At 39.7% G+C, this 24,119-nt stretch overlaps 1 protein-coding gene and 1 long non-coding RNA gene across 2 annotated transcripts in view; both read left to right on the top strand.

Annotated features, from left to right (window-relative positions):
* Window positions 1-4,059: 4,059 nt before the first annotated feature.
* Window positions 4,060-10,147, top strand: LOC104075630. Its single transcript, XR_683506.1, has 2 exons — window positions 4,060-4,139; window positions 9,739-10,147. It is a non-coding gene; the product is annotated as an uncharacterized LOC104075630 (long non-coding RNA).
* A 1,829-nt stretch (window positions 10,148-11,976) lies between these two features.
* Window positions 11,977-24,119, top strand: part of CHD2 (chromodomain helicase DNA binding protein 2) — a 54,557-nt gene continuing 42,414 nt past the window's right edge. Inside the window, exons 1-2 of the mRNA XM_009576201.1 lie at window positions 11,977-12,951; window positions 13,283-13,416. Coding sequence (XP_009574496.1) covers window positions 13,355-13,416 — 62 coding nt within the window. The 5' untranslated portion in view covers window positions 11,977-12,951; window positions 13,283-13,354. The remainder of the gene's footprint in view (window positions 12,952-13,282; window positions 13,417-24,119) is intronic.

The following is a 24,119-nucleotide window of genomic DNA, read 5'->3' as shown; positions in this document are numbered from 1 at the left end:
AATTATCCTGGAAGTAATTTTTTTTTTTTAGCAAAATAAACGTTGAACATTTAAGCTACAATGTTTTACCTTGTTGAATTTTCTTTCAAGTTTTAGTGCGTTTGAAAACTGTTAGTATGTACTAAATACAGTAATGTTAATGTCACGTTACACATCTTCTAAGATTTTTATGGTCACTCATTTTTTTTTTTAAGAATCTGAAATGACCATGTCAACACATTGTAAAATAAAGCTGTGCTTATGAGGATTGCCATCTCTACTAAGGACATTCAGTCTAATCAAACTTTAGATATGCTTTTCCTTCAGTTCAAGGTATTGGTTCATTAGCAAGTGACACTCATAAGCTTTTCCTTCCCAATAAATTGTTTTTATACAATAAACTTAGAAATTCTCTTTTCAGTGTAAATTGTACCCTAAAAGCCTAAACCTGCACCCAGTCATTACGAAGTATCTTGCTGTCTTTCTTGCAGTGTAAACAAATCGGCTTTCTAATGTTTGATTTTTTTTTTTTTTTACACACTTCAAGGTTCCACATCTAGAGACAGAGTAATATGTTACATTTGAGTCATGCTTTCACCACTGTGTAATTAAAAGTTGGGGATCCTGTTTACCTGTCTTAACTGGTTCCTTTTCACAGCTTACCATGCTAATGTACTTCAATACATATTCAGGACCTCAAAGAATAAGGCGTCTTCATGACGACGTGTATCAGGATTCTCAAAATAATTTGCTTTTAAAAATTACATAGTTTATCACGATAACTTAAGAATGCAGATCTTATGAACCCCTATCTGAGTGCAGCTGTTCTTTTTGGCTTGGATGAAGGCTTCAGCCTGTTCATATAAGAGAAGTCATACACCAGTTTTGCATAAGCTTTTTCATAATGTCTCTTTAGGTTGTAATAAGCCTTTATCTGCAGAAAGTCACTGCTAATGTGCAAGACAGAATTCAAATAATATTTATAGATAATAGACATGTACCGTACACCATGGGTGTCTTGCAACAAACACAGCTAACGAACAAGGCTGTTAGGTATGTTCTAGAATTTCATTGTGTAACTGTCTGATGTGAAGTTTGAGAATTACTAGTTAGTGTTAGAAATGATCTGGTACCTCAAGAAGAACAGTAGAACATATTTGAAATCCCACATGAATTTTCCGTCACCAGATATTGCACAGTCTATTATGATAAAGGCAAGACTAGCCTGATTCACATAGAAGTCTGATAGTAATGGTGGGACTGAACTTGTCAAACTCAAGACTTGTATTTCTAACGTTAAATCCTTAAATATCTAAAGCTGCAACTTTTAATTCACCTGCTTTTAAAAAAAAAAAAAAATTAAAAAATACAGTGCTCAAAAGCAGAGTCACCTTGACTGACCTGGGCATTATATGATGAATATGAACTTGAGCACTTTGATTTTAATGGTCTTACATATTTCCTATATTGTCATGATGCTGTTTTTGCTGAACAGATACTATAATAAAAACAGTTTTAAATGTCTCTTGTTACTTTCGTGAGCTCTTTGGAGCTGCCTTTTCTTGTAAGAACAACATGTTTTCATCTAGTCAATGGCAGCTTGATCTTTAGGTTAGGTAACCTAAAGGCTAGTAGGCTAGATGCACACTACTGGGGACTTGAGGAAAGTTTCAAGTTCATGACCACCCTACAGCATACTAAGGAGGATTGATGAGGTCAGAATAATGCTCTCTGGTCAAGTCTTAATAGCTTTTTGGTAGAAGAAGCTGTTCCTCTGTGGTGATACAAAGCCGTATTAAGTATTCTCATAGAATGAATTTGTAACATTGGCAGCTTATATGGAAAAACATTGGTGTGGTGATATATATCGTCTTCGCCGAAATACTTTCTTAATTTATCCTGAGAAAGAATCTGATGTCAGGTAAATAGCTTTAGAGTGTCTGACCTCACCTCATGCTGTAAAAGGGGATACACTTTCCCGATTCTTAGAGATAGCAGTGCCAGTCTTTCAGTGAAGGAGTCATGGACCTATGATGCAAGGCATGTTTTATGTAGTGTAGGTTGTACTGATGACATCTCATTCTATAATTTAAATATAAACAAAAGCCACTATAAGACTACCTATAAAATGTAAATCCATGTTTATTTTTAAATAGGGGATGGATTTTTTTTTAATCACATAGGGGCTACAGCAATTACTACGAGTAGTCTGAATAAAAGATTTTTAGTTTATTAAATAAATAGGAAATATGTGTTAATCTGAAAGGCTAATTTTTTTCAGCTGAAACTTGTATTTACTAGCCCTATAGTTCGTGGCTCTTGGCATAAACCAGCTTTCTATAGTTTGGGAGTGAATGTGGTTTGGATATTAAAATTCGAAAACTCAAAATACAGTGGTATGTTTTATAATGGTGGAAAAAATGATCACTCGCGTGATCATATGAATGAAATGTAATATGTTATTAACATCTTGGTGCTGTTTTTACAAAACTCATTGTTCATTCGTTCACTTCGGAGTAGAGACGTCTTTCTACTACTAAGTGATACCACCCTGACAAATACTAGATTCCTTTTGCAAAATTTTGCTGAGGTCAGAAGAACGATCAAGTCTTAGTAACTTTTTCGGTGGAGGACGCTGTTCCTCTGTGGCGATTATAAAGCCTTATTAAGTATCCTCGTTAACGTTTCTGTGAAATTACCATAACTGGATGCTAACTCTAGCATTAAAGGAAACAGGAGCCAACTTGAATGCAGATGATGTATGTTTAGCTGTGCTGTAAATTATTAAAATGGCTGAGAGCTGTGAGTTGAAAATATTTCAATCATTAACTTTACCTATTCTTTATATATTAAATTGTAGTTTAAGTGGCTTTTTTTTGAGTGAAATGGTACATATAGGACAGAAGGAGATTTAATGGGCGTAAATAAACCTCTTTACCTAGTTCATGTCTTCACTTTGCATAACTGATAGATGCCTCTTGGATGATCAAAGTTCAGCAACCATGTTGTGTTTCTTCTACGAAGTGCCCATCCACCATTTTAGAAGTACTTCACTTTTGTGCTTCCATTTAATAGCAGCTGTTGGATCGCATTTTAAACGCATGTTTCAAACCTCTGTATTTCATATTCGTTTGGATATTTTGCGTGTTTGTGCCAGTTTACTACACTATTTTTTTTATCATTTCCCCTTTCTAAAGGGATCTTTTTCCATATTAATTTCAAGTAAATTACATCAACAAAGAAATTACAATTCTGTTCATCACAGCTTGCTTTCTTTCTGCACATCTGAGTAGCTATCAGTTTGAAGAGGAGAATTTAGAAGATTGTAGAAGATTACGCATAGTATAATATCACTGAATAGGTTCATTAATTTTTACGTATTTGAGGCTGTATTCCAATATAAATAGATTCTGAGAGATCATGAGAGAAGCAGTTTGCTTGTGCATGTTAGGTGGATAACTTTTGTGGCTCATGATAGTGGATGACCTCATGCAGTTGAAATTTACAGTAAAAAAAGAGGGGTTCATGAGTTGTTCTAGAGTTTTAGGTCTTATTTTAATCTTACTACCTCTGCTTAAGGTGATTTTGCTTAAATATTTGTTGATGTGGATTGCCAATAAGTGTTTTCAAATTTTGGCCTTGCACATATATGGATAACTTGTTCCATATTAATGTGTTAAATAATTCCACTGCATCTAGCTGATACCACCTCTTAGTAAAATTAGTATTTTAATTACTTTTATGTGAAGGGCAGATCAGTTAGTTTCAGCATACTTCTACTTGATGCCCGATTGATCTTCTTCAAAAATTTCAAAAAATAATTTTTTTCTTTTTTGTTGCTTTGTTTCTCAAGGGATTTGTGTATAGGAGCGAGTCTGAATTTCTTGGGTGGTTTGCACAGGTTTTTTTGATAACAGGTTGCCTAGTGATACTTCAGATTTTTTACAAAAATGTCTTTTGTACTGTATGCTGTGATCTGTCGGGAATGGTGTGGTGGTTTTTTTTGTTTTCATTTGAGGATAGGGCTTTTATAATAGTCTTAGGCTAGTGCTCTAGTCTTTTAGTTTTTAATTTTCTTTTAATTCAAGTGTTTCTACAGATGGGTTGAGGAATTCATTTACTCACTGTAAGCAAAATAACTGCTCTTGGTTGAAGCACTGGTAAGTTGTTATTCCTAATAACGTTTACTTTTTAGCTTTAAAAAAACCCGAACGAGCACACATGGCTATAATGTTTAACTTGCTGAAGTTTTGGGCTGAATACATCCTGAAGCTCCTTAAAGCGTGTCTGTGTGCACGTGTGTTTCTAGAAGGCTCAGTTAGAAGGACCACAGGAGCGTTCTTGCTGGGCTCTTAGGAAATAAAGCTATACTTGGATAGTACACTCAAACCTGTCTCGCTGGAGAACAGCTTTCATATCTAATTGTAGTTCTTTGGTCTTCTGCTTATGTGATTTGACTCCATATTTCGTTGAGAACTTAAATCATAGATTTGCTTGTTCAGAAGGGTTTGGTACACAAATGTTTGTCTCTACAGAGTAGAGACGATTTGGATAACACACGATTTGGATAACAAATGGTGTGGAAAGTATCATAGCAGGAAGAACTTGTCTTACAAGCATCTCGTGTTGTCCTTTTATGCTTCTGTCAGGATCAGTGAGGGTCTTTGAGCAGATAGTAACTGTCTTCTGTTGTATGATTGTTCTGTTTCTGTTCTTCATTCACAAAGCTTCAGCTTTGCAGAAAATGGTATGTAATGGCGATACAGTTTCCTGTATTAAACTGCTAGCTGATAGACTTCATTTAGGAATCATTCCTTATATAGTCAAAATGCAAAATTGGCAGGCTTCTGTAGAAAAATTCATTCAGTTCTATACTGGATGAATATGGGGATAGGATTTTTTCCAGTTTCCTTTACTAAAAGGAATTTGGTCTTGATGACCTTTTGCTGTCTCTGGCACTTCTGTGACTCTTGGGAGTTGTCTCTGGAAAGACCCGAGTCCTTTTGTCTTCCTTAAAATTCAGACTCCTTGATTCTACATTTTTTAATTAGGTCATCCATTGCATTTTGTGTACATTAATTAACTTTTTTTTTTAGTGGGAAGCTCTATTCCTGTAGAACTATGCTTCAGAATATATGCTTTTCTTTAAAAGAGACAATTTCTTGGAGACAGTTCTTTCAGTATGACATGCTACCTGATTGAGTAATGCCTTTCTTAGACTGCAGACAGCTTGAGAAAATGTTGCTCCAAGATGCAAATATTCTCTCGTTTCCGTGCATAGATGGTAGTGATTTTTAACTGTCCACTGGCTATGTCTGTTAGCAGAGACCTTCAGCAACCATGCTTACCTTGTACAAACTGCCATCTGTGCTGCCTCAGGTGCTAGAAAAGCAGCTACTCCCTGTCCATACTCCAAAGTCCCATGCTTTCTTCTGATCTACTCACGTGATGTGGACACTAACGTGCAGCTCTTTTGAAAGGAAAAAGGAGTATGTGGGGGTAAGGTGCAAACCTCAGTAGGCCACATTATCGTGGCCTTGTGCTGCTTTTAGTTACATTTCATTTTGAACCAATTTTATCACTGAGTTTTCAGTCCTGAAGCAAAACAGTAGAATTCACGAACTTTGAGGAATTCAGTTCTTATTGTGCGTACATGTACTCAGTTTTGATGATCTTTGATTAGTGTTTCATCTCTTCTACTACTGTGTTCTGTAAGTTTTATTACTTTGTTCTTTCAGAAGTCTTCAGCTATTTTTCACACTGCAGGTATGTGTAGAACAGCATATTTCTTGCTATGTTAGAAGTAAATGTTACTCCTTCCAGCTGTTCCTCAGAACTTCCTATGCTGTCCACTGTTGCCTTTTTTCCCCCCAATCACCTGCTATAATCTCTACACATGTGACTCGTGTTCCATTTTTATATTAATCTTCATCTATTTCCTATATCTTTCTGTGTGCATTTTTTCTGTTTTCTCTTTGGATTGTAAATTAGCTGTTGTCAGATCTAGTTTCTTGAGCAGGAATTTGGCTTTTCAGTTACACACTGAGTAATTCTTCCATCCTTTTGTTTTGTAATCCCTACCTAAAGGAAGGGGTGAATATGAAACTCTTTAATTGACTTAGAAACAGTTGTCTTCAAAAGAAGTTGCTTGAAAATGCATTTGTAAAAACATCCAAATGTATGGATCTTGAAAGATCTAGTATTACCCTCTCTGGTTAACATAGATAATGTTTAGTTGAAGCACTGATTTTTTTTTTTTTTTTTTTTAACAGAAGGGGAAAAATACTTGAAAACACCAGGAGTTTTATTGAAGTTGGCATACTTTGCTTAATGCAATAAAATTTATTATTTAAAAATAATACCCACAAAGAGTGCATCTGTGAATAGAGTAATATTTTACCTGAAATTGATCTCTAAATCGGAGAAACCTGGCAAACAGCATTTCTCAGCTAAAAATACCTGATCCTACACGAGTTGTGCTTTTATGCTGTGCTTACTGAACATCTAATAGTGGTAAAAGCGGACTTAGGACTGTCCAGAGTACTTAGTTACTTTTAAAGATTGGACAGAACATCATTATGGACTTTAGATGTCAATAGAGGGCACGTCTGCTTTTTCCTCTAGTGTAAAAGTTACCAGAGACGTGTCTTTGAGAATAAAATCTTGCTTTAATGAACTTTGAAGTGTTGAACGTCAGGTTTGGTTTGCTCAGAACCTCATTCTGTCCATTCAGCTCCCTCTGTTGGAGTGAATTCCCTTTACTAGCAGTGTGTCACCTTCGTTTTTAACTTTTAAGCCTCAGTGTGAGAGATTTCGCTCTGGAAAACTTTGTAAATGTATTGGTGTTTTATGCACTTGCGGTGATGCATGGGTGATTTACATGTTATTGGCCTTCAATCTCATACTTAAGAAGCGCAGGGTTTTGATAGATGTGAAATTGCTGAGGCCATGGTTTTGGCCATAAGAGATGTCTTTTATTGCTGTGGTCTCTTAATAGGTAGAGCAACAAGTAAGGAATTACAAAAAAAAGAAGAGAAAAACTTTGTAAACTCAGATATTTCAAAACTGAAACTGTTGCCTTAAACTTTTAGGCATGGTTGTGAATGGTTTCTGTCTGTTGATATGGAGTGTCAATTGTTACCAGTGATTTGAAGGAAACTTTGAAAGTATTACATGACTACCCAGGTCCCTTACTTATCATGACCAAAATACTGTGTTTGGAAACAAATACTGTAAATAGTAGATAATAAAGTTTGAAAAATGGGATGATGCCTAACTGATGCTTACAGAAGGCATGAAATATTCATGTAATCTAGCAAAAAAATCAGGCTATTCAATATCTACCTTAAGCGTAGGATCACTGCATATGTCTTAGTGGAGAAGGAGTATATTTTTGCAACATTATTGAACCTTCTTAGTACAATGTGGCTTAATTCGTAAGTAAACAAATGCTGTGAAATCTTTTAAAGCAAATGTGGATTTCACATGAAAAAGTGTACAGATTGCTATTAATATTTTGGCCATTACTGTGGCATCTTTTTGATGTATGAATAACTTTTAGAACAAGGGCTGTTGTAGCATGTTCTTAATTATAATATATCATCAGTTCCGTTTACTGCTAATTATTTTAAAAGGGCAAGAGAAGAGTTTAAAATGAATGTGGCGGGGTTATTTGCAAAGTTTTTGGTACAGCCAAATGTAGGTGGGGAACCTAGTAGGGAAGCTTGCTCTTAAATTGTTTTTGGCAGATCTCATTAGTGTCTAAGGCCGAAGGCTAACCCAACTGAAAAGAGCCTTTCAAGATTGACTAATATGTAACTAAATTACATTTTTGAGAGGTGGGGAAAACTGATGCCAGTAATTAAATTTCCTTATGTTAAGCTTCTTACAGTAACTATAAAAATTACTTTAACGGTCTTATTTATGGGGTTTCCACTGTGCTCATGTTAGTATTTCTGAATATTTGATTGTGACAATAATGGACAACTTTGTAGTGGTTTATTTTTCATGTTTTGGTACCTCGGTCAAGGCATTAGCATTAAAAATTATTCGAAGTTTTAATTTATCTTCAATTTATCTTCAAATGCCTAAATTTGATTAGGCTAGTCTGGTTAGGCTAGTATACCAATAAGAACTAAAAAAAAAAAAATCCCCAAAACCATAACAACCCCAAAAACCTGTTAATTCAGTTTAGTGTGGGGGAAAAAAAATATTCCAAAATATTTAATTCCTGTCTTAACTATGGATGAGTTGAATGCTCGAAACAAAGAATTTCTGCAAACTTGAATGTTCAACTTCTGGTTCTGAAAATGTGAAGATCCTGTGGTTGAATACTATTACAACTACGCACGTTGCACAGTGCAAAGCAAAGTGAATTACCAGATCCTGCATTCCACTTCTGTGTGCTTTTCCATTGTATTTAAAACAAGGAAGTCTATAGAGGAGTATAAAACAGGACATATGGGCAGTTATGAAAGTCAGACTGAGGCTTGTTGCACTGGTTCCATTGCTGTTTGCTTTGCTATAACTGGTTATTTTGAAATGAGAATGGGGAAACTGGGATGATGAGGCAGAGACCACTAGATGGCTCCACTGATTGTTGCTGTTCTGTGGGTAATTTCTGCATCACTTGTTGTAAGAATCTGCCCAGGATTATCAGGGGAACAACATAGTGGTGGAGTTGGCTTTCAGACAGAAATGAGGTTAAAGCTATACACATTCAAAAGAATAAATTGACGTTGGAGTGCAGATACTCAAAATCGTGAAGACATTTTAAAACCTTTTTTCTATGCCAGTCTCTTCTATAGTTAGCATTGGTTTTAAAATTATATTCTTAACACTTAGTAACTTCCTGTACTTGATTTTTGCACGTTAGGATGAGTAGGTTTTTTTTTTTTTAAGTACATGAGCTTATTTTTCTTGGAAGAAAATATAAAGATAGGGACATTTGGTTTGTATTTATCCATGTGGAAGTCATTTGATCAGTTTGGTTTGTCACTCACCTGTGGGCTTAGTTGCTGTTATATGAAGAGTAAAGTTGGAATATGGATCAGGAGTAGTATGGTGGCCTTGCTAAAGGCAACTAGCATAACTGGTTACCATTTTCGTCTGACTTCTGACACGTCCTCTCCCACCAGTAACTAAACCAGTCATTCCGTTTGCTTATAAGTGTATGTTTGCTGTTGCACTCTGTCTTTCATGAGCTGGAAAACTGGGTTAAGATGGTGGACTGTCTTGTCTCCAGTCACCATCTGTATGTAGGAAACCAGTTTTCATGCCTGTTACATTGGTTTTGATGGATCTATGTCTTTGAAGAAAGGCGCATGGGCAGTAGTTAAAAAATTTGGCTTATTGTAATAAACTTGGTTTTCCACTAAGCAGTGTTAGCTTTAGTAGATGGGTCAGTCCAATAAAGATGGTTGCCAGACCAAATATCTCAGATTTCCCACTGTTGATTTCTCTAGTGTTTTAACACTATGGAGACATTTCAAATGAAATTTATGGAGCCTGAAAGGGTTCTTGAACTTCTAATTGTTCTTCCGCTACTTTATAGTTTTGGTTAAAGTTTATATTTTTGATTCTTGAACTGATGATTTGATATTGTTTGTTCATGATAAAAGTAGATGTTCTGGAATGTGTAATATGGAATGAAGCATCAGTTATATGTTTAAACTATCTTCAAGGTACAGTAGTTGAATGTCTTAGTTTAAAGATATGATCTGTATTCCAACAGCATTTTTCTTTTAATTTTCCATAAAGAATCCAATCAGATGAAGAGTGTCAAAAGGAGTCTACGAATGAGACACCAAGATGGCAGTTCCACTGTTGATTGAGAGGTTGAGGAAATGGACTAATGCATGAGTGCTGTGATATGTCTGTCCAAGCAAAGGATGTTAAAACGTGGACTCTCGTGTTATTAAACCAGAGAAGATCTGGGTTGTGATCATCCTATCAAAATGGACTTTGCACTTGAATTAATCAGGGGACTGTATCAGTGACTATCCAATGATGGATCTGTTTGAGGACTGGGTGGCAAAATTTTACTCTTGGCTTGTGTATGCATAACAGGCAAATTCATTTGGTAAGAGATCTGTTGCTACCACTTTGGAGAAAATGTAATGTTTTTTTTTTTTAAGTGATTTAATAAAAGGTTTTGGTTTCTTTCACACTTTGTGTTTGTCCTTTCTGGCTGAATGTTTTTTTACTGTTATTGTGTTGATATTGAAGTGGGTTTTTGGTTGCTATTAAAGTGAGAAATACTTCAGCTGCTAAGCACTAAAGGCAAGGTAAAATTTTGTGCTGTACTTGATTTAAAATGTGGTTTTCATTTGCAAATTATCTTCACTTTGCCATGACTTCCAATGAATTTTTATTCTCTGGTTTGTTCATTCAGGTTAATGTTAGGGGTTTTTCAGTACTTGGCCTATTGTCAGGGTACTTCTGCTGAGCTTTCTGAAGTTATTGTAAGATAGAATTGATATCAGTTGAGGGCTGGGCAAGTATGACAATAAAGGAGTACTTGAATGTTTTGTGTAACTTTTTTAGGTATGCTTCTACGGTTATGTATGGGTACAGAAACTTTTCAACAGATTTCCTGACAACATACTTCCTAAATGGTCTATTCTGTCTCAGAATTGTTCTGTGTAAGTGTCCAGTCTGCTTCACCACTATTAAATGTAGGTTTAGCTGTGTGATACTGTACCATGTGTTTGATGAGAAAAAATTGAGTTATTTTTGATATTGTTACAGATGACATGTTAATGTTTACAAATGAATTTTAAAATGGTTCTAATGTTCAAAAAACAATTTCCTTTCAAGTTCCTTGTGGATCAAATAGTTAAACTGTAGCCACCTTCCTATGTATGTTTCACCTGAAATTCATAGTTGTCTTTGTTCTATGCTGGAGGGCCAAGATGACAAAGCTGGTCTTGAGATAACCTAGGTGTTTTCTTTTAAAAATAACCAAAATACAAACAAAACCAAACAAAACCCCATTGTGTGTGTTTAACCATTTGGCTTGCTCAGACTTCTTTGTAAATACCCATTTTTAGTATGATGAATTGTTCATACCTGTTTAATCTAGCTGTTTTGATGATAGACACTTGCTTGCTCAAGTTTGGTTTTGCCGTGTGTTACATGGTGGAGTTGGATATTGGGACCAACCTAAAGGGATCCCCATTCAGATGAGTGGATTTCCTTAGTGTTGCCCAAAATTGCTTGGAATGGTCTTGCGTTGTGTTTTATAGTTTTTGTAGTTTGGGTGCAAGGGGTCTTCTATAAATAATTGATAAACTGAAATTCTTTAAAATGGACTGTGGCAACAGAGCGTACCTACTCAAACCTCTTGATGTGGAAAGATGATAGGTTGTTGTAGGATGTTAATGGCAAGTGTGTGGAGGAGTTGATGGGGTCTATCTTGGTTCTACTGGTAGAAGCCAATGTTTTCAGGCTGTTGGGATGCTGTGCCATGGATGTCCCCATAGAAGCCCAAACTAGCCCATTACCCCATTCTTCCCCAGCAATCCCCCAATGTCTGATTTTGCTGTCTTGATGTGATGCTTATGAATATGCAAGATGTCCTTGCACTTTAAGGAGTCTGTTGCTTGTGGGAAGACAACTGGTAGTCAGAATACAAGAGGTTAGGGGATGCTTGGATCTCCTCCATTTCGTCTGGGATGCATCCTCTCAGTACTAGGATGTTGTATTTGAGGTGTTGCTTGATTTTCAGTCCTACAGCTCAGCTATTACACGGCTTTAAAATTCATTTGTGATGTTAAAATCTGTTTACGAACATTAATGGGTTAAGAATGTGAATTGAAATAACCCTTCTAATGGTGTCAGACTTATTTTATGGTAGTGCCTTTGCCTAACTGATGAAAATTGTGTAGCTGTTGGATTTTTGTTGTTGGGGAAAACCACTAGGGAGGCGCTGTTGAGCTGGAGGGGGTTACCAGCAATGCGGGGCTCCTGTAGGAGCGCGTGAGGCTCTTGTCCCAAGCTTTAAGTGCAAGTGTTGGGTGACAAATGGGGGACCTATTGTCTGGGGATCCTGCCACTGAATTGAAAAAAAGCTACCCCTTGGGTGGGGTGAGCCCCAAGGTGGGTTGTTGCTGGCTGCATGGCTGTTAGCTCCACTTCCATTCTTTCAAAATGGCTTGTAAGAGCACCACTTCCTGTCCAGGGAGGAAGTAATTTTAGCCCAGGCACTGAAATATTTAGCAAATCTTTAAAACAAAAGGCACAAATTCCATTTCTTTCTGGTTTCAAAAGGGTGCCTGAGCCACATGGGGTTAAGGTGCCCCTTCAGCTGGGGTAGTTGGAAGAAGCCAGGGCTGTGGGGGTAGCAGGCACCCTTTAGGTGGAGGCTATCTCTTTTTTTGGTAGAAATGAAGGGGTGGGTCTATGGTACATCACCTGAGTTGTGGGGTAAATGTAGAGAGTGTCAATCAAAGGCAGAGCTCAGAGCTGGGAAGGAGCTCTAGATGGCGGCTGTGCCTTAGAGAGAGCGCGCTCAGCTCCGTGCCTTCCCCAACACTTTACGCAACTTTCCCTAACTTTCGGGCAGCCTCAGGGGGCCCCCACAGCCCCTTGCCTCTCCTAGGCACTGATCGGGGGCCGAGCGGACCTTTTTCGGGCAGAAAAGCAGCTTTTGAGGGCTCCCTTTTCGTGCCTTGCTGGAAAGAAGAAGCCGTGGAGAGAGCCCAGGTCGTTGTTTTTCCAGCTTAGAAGCCATGGCGTACCTCCATTTTTGTGCGCTCTCCTAATGAGCTTTTTTCCCCCGGACATTTTTGTACTAATTATCGCTTCTTTTGCTTTATCGGCAGCATATTTTTGGGATTAGAATATATATTTTTTTTTCATTCTCTGAAATTCGTATTTTATCATTATAACTAAATATTTTGGATCTAATGTTTTTCCACTACCCGAAACTAATATCGACTTGGTCCTGGCGGCGGTGCATGGATCAGGTAGGTGAACAATTAATAATAATAATTTTTAGATTTCTGCCGTTTTGAGTACTTTGATTTTTGACCGATTTGAGCTGTATTGGGATGACGCAATAAGATACAGAGATTATTTGCATCCAGTGTTACTTTGGGAAAGTTTGCAGGATGCTCCTCTACTGTGTTTATTCTCGGATTTTTCTTCTAAAAATGATTATTTGTTTTAAATCTCTATTTTGCCGTGTTGATCGGTGTTGTGTATTGTTATAACAATATCATTGCAGCGTCAGGACTTCGTTCCTGATAATGAAAGCCAGTGAAACGAACTGGGACCTTACCTTTCTTTCAACTTTTGACAGTAAATACCTGGGCACAGGACTTCAAAGCAAACAGACACCCCTGACCCCCTCTTAATATTTAAGAATAAAAAGATGATGAGAAATAAGGACAAAAGCCAAGGAGAGGAGGGTTCAGTCCACAGCAATGCATCGAGGTATGATCTATCAACTTTCTTTTTTTTTTTTTTTTTTGTAAAACCTGTGAATACCGTTTACTTTGACAGCCTTGGGTTTCTGTCAGTGCTTAATACAAAACATTTTACTGATTTTGCTTCCTTTTTAAGGAATGACCTTGAGATTGTTAGCATGCCACACCCTAATTTTTTTTGGTAGCAATTTCTGAAAGTTGTGTTGTGACTTAAGGGCCCATGTCATAGTCAAAAGGTACTGTACCTTTATTCAGGGGAGCCCTTTCCTCTGTATTATGTTTTTCCAGCTTTTGAATTTCAGTTTTTAGGTTTTTTGTGCTGTGAAAAACGACCTTGTCGGTTTAGCCATTGCTGCATTGCACCATTTTACATACAAGGCAAATTTTTCTTTGAAGAATCTCAGAAGTCTAAACTTTAACTGAGGGCCATACAGAAGCCTGGTGTAGTAGTAAATTATAGTAAATAGACACAAGGAAAAGTTACATGAATGAAAAAAAGCTCATTTTAAAATATAAACTGGAAAGTGCCTGTTTGTCTGATACCCCTTACTTCAAATTTTATTTGAGCTTGTAGAACTTTGATACTGTTCAAGTATTTTAGAATATTTTTATACAATTTAACCAGACTTTCCTCTGCTGGTGATAGCATTTCGTGTCATAAAATATACACTGGGACTGTTAACAAGAGGCTCTAAATGCTTTGCTTGTATGTTTAATGTATTTTTGCTCAGAGTGTTTTTATTTACTTTTGTTGATTAATGAGATTCTTTACAGATTTTTATAAACTTAACCTTGATGTGGGAAAATATGAAATACTGGAAATGTTTGTTTGCTAGGAATGCAGAAGTATAATTACGGAATTGCTCATTTTGTATTTGAAGGGTCGGCTTTTTCAAAAACTGGAAATTAAACTATATGCATTTTTGTTCTCTAGTTTGTAAACACACTTGAGTTTTGCATTTTGTTAATTTTAATTGAATCGTGACCTGTTTATTTTTCTCTGGTGTTGTCTTCAGTAATTTTTAACTAACGTCAATAAAAAAGAATTCTGAACTGTCTGGTGTATCACATGTGCTCTATGTGATGTTTGCAGGTGTTTGAATAGTATTCTTGATGTCCAGTATTTAACCTTCCTTAAGCACACAAACTTGAAATACTGTGGGATATATATATTATCGAATTACTGTAACCTTCTAGCATAAACTTGGATGGTGTTCTGGATGTATTAAAATTGCAGTCAAATTTTAAATCCTAAAATGGATATGGGTAAGTTTGTTTAATTTGAAATTATTATTAACTAAATTAGCCTCAGGGACTGTTGAGGCATTATGTATAGCACCTATACAGAGCTTTTATAATAATGCAGTTTAAAAACACATCAGACTTTCAAACAATGCTATCTTTATATTACTGTAAATACTGCACACAAAATACTGCTTAAAAAGTCAATTTTAAAAAAAATTACTTATGATTCAGCTTATTTAAGTCTTTATGCTTTTTTTAAAGTGCAGATTATCAGCAAGAGCAATAATAAGTATAATTTGTTCAGGAAATCTAAATTAAGGTATTTTACTGGTTTTAGAAATACTATGCTAAATAGGAGATGAAATTGGAGACATCTAGCAGTAGTTCCACAGGAAGACGACCTTTGGGGTTTTTTGTCCTTAGGGGTATTATATTTGCATAGTCTCATGTGTGCTTTTGGTGTTTTCAGTGAAAGGTTATTTATCATAATTGATCAATTTACATGTAACACCTGTTGTGTGAGGTTACCCTTCTCCCCCTTCACAGTTTTTTCTCATAATAAACTTGCTGTGGGTAACATCCACTCACCTGAAGAGTGGGAACAATTGAGCACAGGATATTTGTAAGTGAGCCCTGTTGAGCTTTTTTCTAAGCTGTGAGTCAGCTGAATGTCGTAAAATGGGCTTTACTTCCTGAGGTTGACTTGAAGTTGTAGGGGAAATGATTTCTAGGAAGTAAAGCCACCGCTTTGCTTTACTGTAGCCCAGAAATGCACCGATGTCTGCACTTCACGTGCTGCTGGCCAGCTTTCTCCCCGGTTGTGAGACCAGCTCGGCATCCGTGGAAGTACGTGAAGTCCTGTTACATCAACCCTGGTGGGAGGCCTGGGTGATGGAGATGGGTGAAAAAGGTAGATATGGCTGGTGCCATTCACCTCGGCTGGAGAAGCAAAAATGCAGGACTAGAGAAAGGTGTTAAAGCAGAAGAAAATACAATTCCTATACACCACTGTAGTGTCCTACCTGGGGAATATGTTTGGAATTGACTCCTACCTTTCCAGTCCTAAGAAAGTGCAAAGGCATATGCTGAATAAACAAAAATACCTGAGAATTGTCCCAAAACAGATGATTATTCTTGGGAAGGGAAATGGTGTTAACTGTTTACAGTTTGTAAGCTGAGGGGTGTACTTGATGCCTTTCTAGATGAACAGCAACACCTCTCCTTTGTATATTGACAGTAAATCTTTCCAAACTTGAAGCTGATTGATTTCATGCAACTTTCTCCACCTAGGATAAAAGTTGGGATGCCGCAATTACTAATAACCACCACCTGTGTGTCTGGGACTTGCATTAAATAATTGAACAAAATCCTGGTGTGTTTTCTAGCATCTTCCATGCTGCATTTCTGAAAGGCAGGTGGTGTGAGAGGGTATGTCCATGGTGCAACCCTAATGTGAACTTCAGAGGTGAGAGGCAGGCTGGGGTCCCCCTGAAGCCCAGGAGTGAGTTTTGTAGGGGATAGCAAGTAACACGCGGTGGATACGTTGTTCCTCTAGTTTCCCCCGGCCCGCACGTGTGGCAGTTGCTCTTGCACCTCCTAAATACCCTGGTGTGGGAATGCGTTCTGCTCCAGAAGCTGCCGGGCTGAACAAACCCTTGCATCTGTATCCAGCTCTTGGCTTCTCTAGCACTAAAACATCATTTTTTGGGGGGTAAAAAAAGTTGTGGTGGGTTAGATTTCAGCCTGTTTTCTATTCGGAGAGCTGGAAGTCTGAGGTCTGAAATGGCGTTTTATTTGCTCAGTGGCCACCTTACAGAGGCAGAGTGCTCTGCAGCGTGTGCTGCAGCCTTCGCAGAGCAGAACACCCTCGTTTTACGTGGCAGCCATTTTATGAAGATGTAGTTACATACGAAAGAGGATTTGGAGGGGGTGGGGAGGAGGGAAACGGAGACATTAAACAAAAATTGCCCTCCTTGGCTGCTGATGAAAACAGAGGGCATCCTTTTCTCGTTTCGGTAGCGCTCGGGAAGCCCCGATTCCCTGTGAAAGGAGAGGGGAAGGCTTCACCGCCTGGCATTTTGGTGCGGGTCCAGTTCAGTCCCTGTGAAAGGAGAGGGGAAGGCTTCACCGCCTGGCATTTTGGTGCGGGTCCAGTTCAGTCACAAAATGGCTGTTCCTTTGTGCCGCATAGCTGACAGACATACTGCATTGCACTGTGTGTACTCTAAAAACAGCAGGAAGTTGCTGGTGGGGAGTTCAAAGGCCATCTTGTGCTCGCCGGGGACGGCGATTGGCTGCGCTCGCTTGGTAACAGGCGGTCGGCGGCGGCTCGTGCGGAGGCAGAGCCGTGCCTGCGCGTGATGGCTGCGCACGCCGCACGGCCTCTCCCACGCCTGCCCCGGCACGCCAGACCCGGGCTCTGCTGGGCTGTACTGGGAGCGTGACCGTGGAGCCGTGGCCGCTGCTGCCTTCCGTCGCTTCCTCTCATCTGGCAGGCGGGGGCTTCTATTTCTTTTTTTTTTTTTTTTTTTTTTTTTAGCCCCGGTTTTTTTGGGGAGAAAGTTGAAAAGGAGCAGGGTTATTTTTGGTGCAGCTTTTTTCTTTTTTTTTTTTTTTTTTCAAACTTCAAAAGGAATTGCAGAATATAGTAGTATTCCTGGAACATCTGGCCTTCTTTTATAGCATGCCTTTCAGCATCCTTAAATCACTAAAACTCACTCTTGCTTTCAGCATGCATTTTGCAACTGATTTTCTTTGAGCTGAGTGGAAACGTTAAACACATTTATTAAAATGCCTCTAACTACGGGTTTCAACTTTTCATCCAGGCTGATGGGTTATTTTTTAGCTGTTGCGGCCATCGTGTATGTACCTACAGTACATACAGTTTCATTTGCACTGCTGGATTCTTTCAGTTTCATTTGCACTGCTGGATTCTTTAACAAGCAAGGATGGGTTTGGTGTTTTTTTTTTCTTTCCTTTTTAAGCTTTAACCCTTTATGACACTGTCCGGAGGCTTTTTTGAAAAGGGAAAATGCTTGATCAGTGCAGGACACAAAGGGAATAATGTGCAAGGAATTCATATGAATAATCATGTAATCTGTGTGCAGCACAAAGGAGATTGTTCTTGTTTTGCTTTGTTACTTCTGCTTCACATTAGAAGGAAATGTCTCATCAAATTACGAATGCACAATTCTGAGACTTTCAACTTCTCTGTTTCCTGTTTTGTGATTGCTGCCAGGAATGGATACAATATATACAGTGCTACGAAAAAGGCTCGCCAACTGCAAGAAGCTACATTTAGCTGAAATTTAATCTCTTCTGGATTGTTCTTTTTAGTTAAACATCTTAAGCTAATTAATCAAATTTTATGTATTCTTTAAATGCATGACTGTTTTGCTGAATAAAAATGGAAAAATAGGAATAAAAAGCTCACCTGGGTAATTCTGTAACCCTGCAAAAATGCTTCTGTGGCACACAGCGTGTGCTGCTGCCGGGGCATTGCTATACTTGTGTGCACGTGCATGCACGCATGCTCCCACACCATTCCTGGCTAAATTTATTAGTGCCTTCAGCCAAGAGAAGTTGACGTGGCTGAGATTGTAGATTAGAGCCTGTTCCGCTTTTTCTTGGGTTGATGTTTCACCTGCTGTACTTTGAGGGCAGCAGTTGCCCTTATCTGCACCTTCCCCCATTTCCTATATGAGCTGAAGCTGAACTCTCCCACGGCTCAGGCAGAAATAATGTCGTGTTGCAGTACCACAGGGTCATACCCCGACCGCTCGTAGGGGATGGCACTTCTGAGAACACGGATCTCACATGTGTGTCTTGGGAGCAGCGTGGTTGTCCGCGTTTGGGCTGCAATAACCACACTTGCATTTGCATTAAAACAAACATTCCACTGTTAACTTTGTATTAGAGCTTTGAGAGGGCTCAGAGGGAGGACCAGGAAGGCAATGATGATCTTAATCTCTCCAATTCAGTATAGGGAGAAACCAGTTCACATCTTTGTTTTCATTTTTCACCCCTCATCTCAGCTGTTGATACGATTAGCAGGTTACTGAGTTGCTAAGCCTGCCTCTGAGGAATTTTTATGCTGGCATGTCTCTTTATTCAGGTTTATCAGTGCTAGTTTTAAGGAGCAGATGAGGGTACCGGTGGCAGATGCAGTGAGACTAGCCATGTCGTTAAGACCCTGGGTCTGTGAGCAGGAGTGTAGGGACTGAACTGAAGCTTCTGCTGCCATGGCCTTGCTTCTTTTGAACCCGAGACAGCTAAAGTAAACCTACTTTGGGTGGGTTTAGCAGTTTATGCTGAAATTGCATCTCCTGATACATAACCTGGAGGTGCGTATGTCCACTGTGTCTTGTTTTCTTGTCAGGAATTGCAATGTTAAATGAGGCTGTTAAGTTCTGAAGATGGAGACGCGCTTCTAAATCTCCTATTGCCCCTGGCTGAAATCCAGCTCAGGAAGGTGGCGATAATGGATTGAGAAAGATTCTGTTCTGCATTCTCTCTCCTCTCCTTCAAGGAAAATAAACACAAACAGAACAGCACAGGAGGGAGGGGATGGCCTGGATTGCCATAATTAGATATAAGCAGCCTTCTAGCAAAGATTGTACTGTTCTACTGACATGGTGTCTTACATAAATTTTTCTGGTGTATTTTTATTAAAAGACGTGTGCTGAAATGCCATTTGAAGATGCTCTTTCAACAGGTGGTGCTGTGCTTGTAAAGTCTGCCTTTATATCCTGTAAAGGATCCTTGAAATGAAAGCAAAAAAGACTAGATCTAGTGACTTGCAATGAAGCTTTTGTAAGTCTGTCACGCTGTTAATGCCTCCATTTCTTGGAGCAGGGAGTGTCTTTTGGATGTAATAAGAAGCAAAATGTTGATGAGTCTTCCCAAATGTGCAGTACCTCTTATTACATCGCTGCTTGTGCAGCACTGCTGCTAAATTATAATTTTCAATATACAGCTTGCTTTATATTTACCTGTGGGCTGAGATAATCTACGCTGTAGTATATGTGTGTTTCTGGCCTTGACTTCTAAGGTTAAAAAAAATGAAAAGTTTGAAACAGTGATCTCAGATTCCCATCTGGTATTGTACTGGTAACACTCGCGTGGCGTTTCATCTTGGCAGGGCTTCTGTGGAATATGTTTGCCGAGCACCGGGTGCTTCACAGACGGGATGCTGAACGCTTCATTGCTCACGAACCTTTACCCTGGCTATGAACAAATGTGTTGCAATGTCAAGAATCCACTGACTCCAGAACACTGGCTCCTTAGGAAAAAGTTGTGTTGTAACTATATTTGTTTCTTGCAGGTTTTATTGCTAGGTATAGATGATTTAATAGAATTGCTAATATATTAATTATAGGAGTCATTTGCATCTCTCTCATGGGGAGGAGCCTCTGCTCTTAACTACAGAGTTGTCACCGGTTGAGAGCTTTGAATGCCATGTGCTGTCTGTAAAACGGAGGCTTAATGATGAGCCTTAAATCTCTTGGTTAAAAACAGCTTTTAACAATCACTTGGAATAAAACCATCAGGCTAGGTCAGGCTCCCCTCTTCTGAACTGCAGGTCATCTGGAACGAGAAAGGAATTTATGCACCTTCATGTTTTGTTAATGGTTTTGGGTCCTAAATTTCCATATTACTGCGTTTCTTTAATCTGTTAGGTCTTTAAGGAAGTTTGCAAATGTTAAGGGAAATAAAACAACCACCCTTTCTGTACTAATTTAAACCAAAATTGTGTGTGCGCACTCCAGTCCACCCCCTCCCCCGTTACAAAAAGTCTGATGCTGCGGGTGTGCAGAGTTCCCTTTGTGCTGCCATTGAGCTTTAGCCTGGCTGTCCCCTGCTGTGACAAAGCAGAAGCTGTGGCTGGAATGGCAGAGGGGCACAGCGAGTTAACCCCTGCCCGCTGTCTTGGCCTTACGGGAAGGTGTTTGTGTCCCTGGGCTCCTTTCATTGCTTCGGTGCAAGGAGGTTCTCAGCGGTGGGTGCTGCCAGGAGCCAGCCTGGGTCCTCCCGCGGATGGTGGATGTGGAGCTGAAACGCTCTGCTGCCTTCCCGGGGAGGGAGAGACGGGCCCTTTTCAAAACCCCAAGAACTGCAATTGTCCTTCCCTTTCTGTGCAGGGAAGGGGAAGGATGCTGCCTTTGGAGGTTCTCAATGGTGCTCCTTAATCAAGCAGACAGGTTTTGACTCCTTTTGTCCCTGTGCCATTTTTTTTTTCTTTTCTTTTTTTCTTTTCACACTAAACATCCCAGGCATTTTCAGCCTCTGGCTCAAAGATCAGAGAGCGAGAGTGCCAGCTCTCCCAATCATGAATGAACTGCTCGTTTTGCTTGCTTATGCAAGCATTATGTGGTGTCTTTGTAGTGGAGGAAAAAAAAAAACCACTTTTGGAAAATACTTGTCATTCAAGATAGCCCAATGTGCTTTAGAGGGAGCCGCAGCAGAGCAGTGAGGGATATATTTAGCTCACTGTGTGCTCAGGATTGCTTTGCCTTTGGCATTTGGGAATCCTGTGCTGGGGCAAGTAGCTGTGGCCAGAAAGCGTAGGAAGATTTCCCTCTGCCTCCTCCCCTTCCCCTCCTTTGAGCCAGGCTGGAAACCCAGTACAACCCAATTCAGATGGTTATTTAGATAGGATACCTGCTGAGTACATAATCCCTCAGTTGTTACAGTAGCACCATGGCCCTATTGTGCCTAGTGCTGTGTAAATGTAATTAACACCCATCTTCTGTAAGCAAGGTTTGTAGTCACATGTGGAAAATGTGTATGTTCTCCATGGTAACTCTTCTCACTTGCCTATTTAAGAAAAAATAGTTGCTGGTCACAAAATGACGTTAGGGAAATATTTTTCTGTTTTTTGAAGGATGTGTTTGTTATCTGGCAGGGGCAACCCTGTAACCTTGGGAGTGTTTGTTGTGACCCTTGAAAGCCTGCCCAGAGTTGGCCAAATTATATTGTGAGTATTCAAAGTTGTTTTGAGATTTGCTTCCAAACAGTATGAAGAGCCTGGCTGCGTTTAGTATATTCGAGTTTAAGTTCCTGCTTTGAGACAGATCATTGTTAGAAATACATAGTGCACATGGGTACGGATAGTAGAGTAGCAGGACTATTTTTCTTCCCTCCCTTCCCCTCCTTTGCCTGCAGGAAATAAATTGGGAAAAGCTCTTGCATTGACTGACCCTTCTCAATTCTTATCACTCAGAAAATCTTTGCCTTCAGAGACAAGCAAGCACCAATCACTCTTTTCAATGGCCTTTCAGAAATAAAATAAAGGGAACTCAAAAAGCTAGGAATGAATTTATCTTCAGTATCACAATCTGAGTGTCATTCACTCAGCTCTCCTCCAAGCTCCGTGTACTGTCTGTATGGTGTTGGCTATGCTTACTATAGCATTTGCTCATACTTTTTTCCCAAGGCAAGGGATAGATCCCATGAAATTCTCAGTCCTCTGTGGTCCACGTATTATCCCCTCTTTATCAAATGTTATCCTCTCTTCATCAGATCATCTATGGTCAGAATCAGTCTTGTGTTATCCCTGACTTGTTTAGCCTAGAGGTGAAATTTAATGTGGTTTGGTGCTTTCTTACAGCTACCGTGTGACTTGGGCAGATGCATTAACTGATGGTGCATGTTTTTATTTGCAATGTATGGAGGCATTTCATGTATGTTTATATATAATAACAGGGAACATCACATTTATAGATCAAATATTCAAAGGAAATGTTAAACAGCAACACAGTATCCAGCTGGGTCGGTGTGTTAGCACCTTCTGTGGTTTGTCACTGTCCCTTTGTGTGTAAAACAGTTTTTGTGTGTAGGTCACTTTAGGAAGACACGTCTGTTTAAATAATTTTAAATTGGTGGCCTCCACTGGCTTTGCTGATCGGTGCTTTAGAGTAAATCTAGAGTCGGTGCCACTGGTGGACGGGTGAGGCTGGCAGCACTTGCTGAAGAGCTGCAGGGGCTGAGAAGCCTCTTTTACTGGTAGAGCTGGATCTGACAGATATACCTGGTCTGGAGAAGACATCCTCCTCACTTCAGAGAGTCGCAGCTCGGCTGCCCACTGCTGTGTCGTGGGTCAGTAGTGCCGTATGGCAGCAGGTCCGGTGGGCTGACCTGCGGTTCCGGCACACGACCCTACTCGTGTATGTTTGAAGGTTGCCACGGCATTGGAATGTTTGAGCAGTTCGCAGACAGTTGTGCTTGGCTCTGCCAGAGAGGGATGTTGAGGACCCAGGGGTGGCCAAACTGAGCGGCTGGCTAGTAGCTGGCTTGCTGCTGCCCCAAAATTGGGTTCTTGCTTGCCCCTTTTCTCCTCTGCAACTCGTCTGTGCTACCAAACGTCGTATACTTCCACTGTTCCCGGTTCCTGTAAAGGTTTGGTCCTGATTTTACTCACTAAGCTGGCAGAGACCTATTTTGCTGTTTCTCTGGGCTAGTCTTCTGATGTGTGGCTCATGGAGGAGTCCAGCAGCCCAGTCAGTGCTGGTGTAAGCACCAGGTGAGTACTCTGAACATGGGCTGTAGAGGGAGGATGGGTGGGAGAGGGGAGCAGGTGTCTCCCAGCTATCCGTCTTTGGCCTTTTGGTGGCAGCGAGCTGAGACGTGGATGGACACCTGGGTGTCAGTTATCCACAGCACTCATGAAGCTGTGTCCGACAACGCATAAAGGTTAAGCATACGTTTGCTGGAGGGGAATGATAAACTTGGTTTCTGATATTTATCCAGCTGCTGATATTATCCAGCCTTGGGAGTTTGTGCCAAGGACCTTCCCGAGCCTGCATGGGCTGGTTTCACTGGCACTGAGTCCCTGCTGAGCTTGTGAAGCCCAGTGGAACATTGCTGTGTGGATTCAAACTTGTTTAGATTCAAAACATTCACAACAATTATTAAAGCTAGGAGGAGCTTGGCTTGTGGGAGGGTCTTGGGTCGTTAATCCTCCTTTATCCCCCTGGCTAAATTCATGTTCTGTCCATCAAAAGCCAAATTTTAAAGTCTGGGGCAGCATGGTCCCAGTTAAAGCCATTACCTTGTCAGCTCTTGGTTCCAGAAACGCATATTGGGTCATTTTTTCAGCTTATCTTGCACCTTCTAGAAACATATCTACCTTTGTACTTGTTGAGAGCTTGTAAAATGTTTTGTTGCTGTTAGCAAAGATGATCCCCTATAAAATGAAGTCATATGTGAAATATTAAATGCTAAGGCTGGAGCCTTCAGGCACTCTGTAATTGCCTTGTAAACTTAGATGCCTGATTGTAAAGGGTCTTATCGCTGCCGTTCAGCTACTTATTTCTTGGAAGCAACGTGTCCTTCTTGGTAAGGGATGGTTTGGTTTTCTTCCCCCTCAAGTCAGGAGCAGGCTCTTAATTAAAACAGAGTTATAGCCTGAAGTATTTCTTAGAAACCAGGGGAACATATTTGGCTGAGTCTTAGCAGATCTCAGTT

This window comes from Fulmarus glacialis, unplaced genomic scaffold, assembly GCF_000690835.1.
Source record: "Fulmarus glacialis isolate BGI_N327 unplaced genomic scaffold, ASM69083v1 scaffold18834, whole genome shotgun sequence".
NCBI lineage: Eukaryota > Metazoa > Chordata > Aves > Procellariiformes > Procellariidae > Fulmarus > Fulmarus glacialis.
The sequence above is the reverse complement of the archived record's forward strand: the minus strand, read 5'-3'. Positions and strand labels throughout refer to the sequence as shown.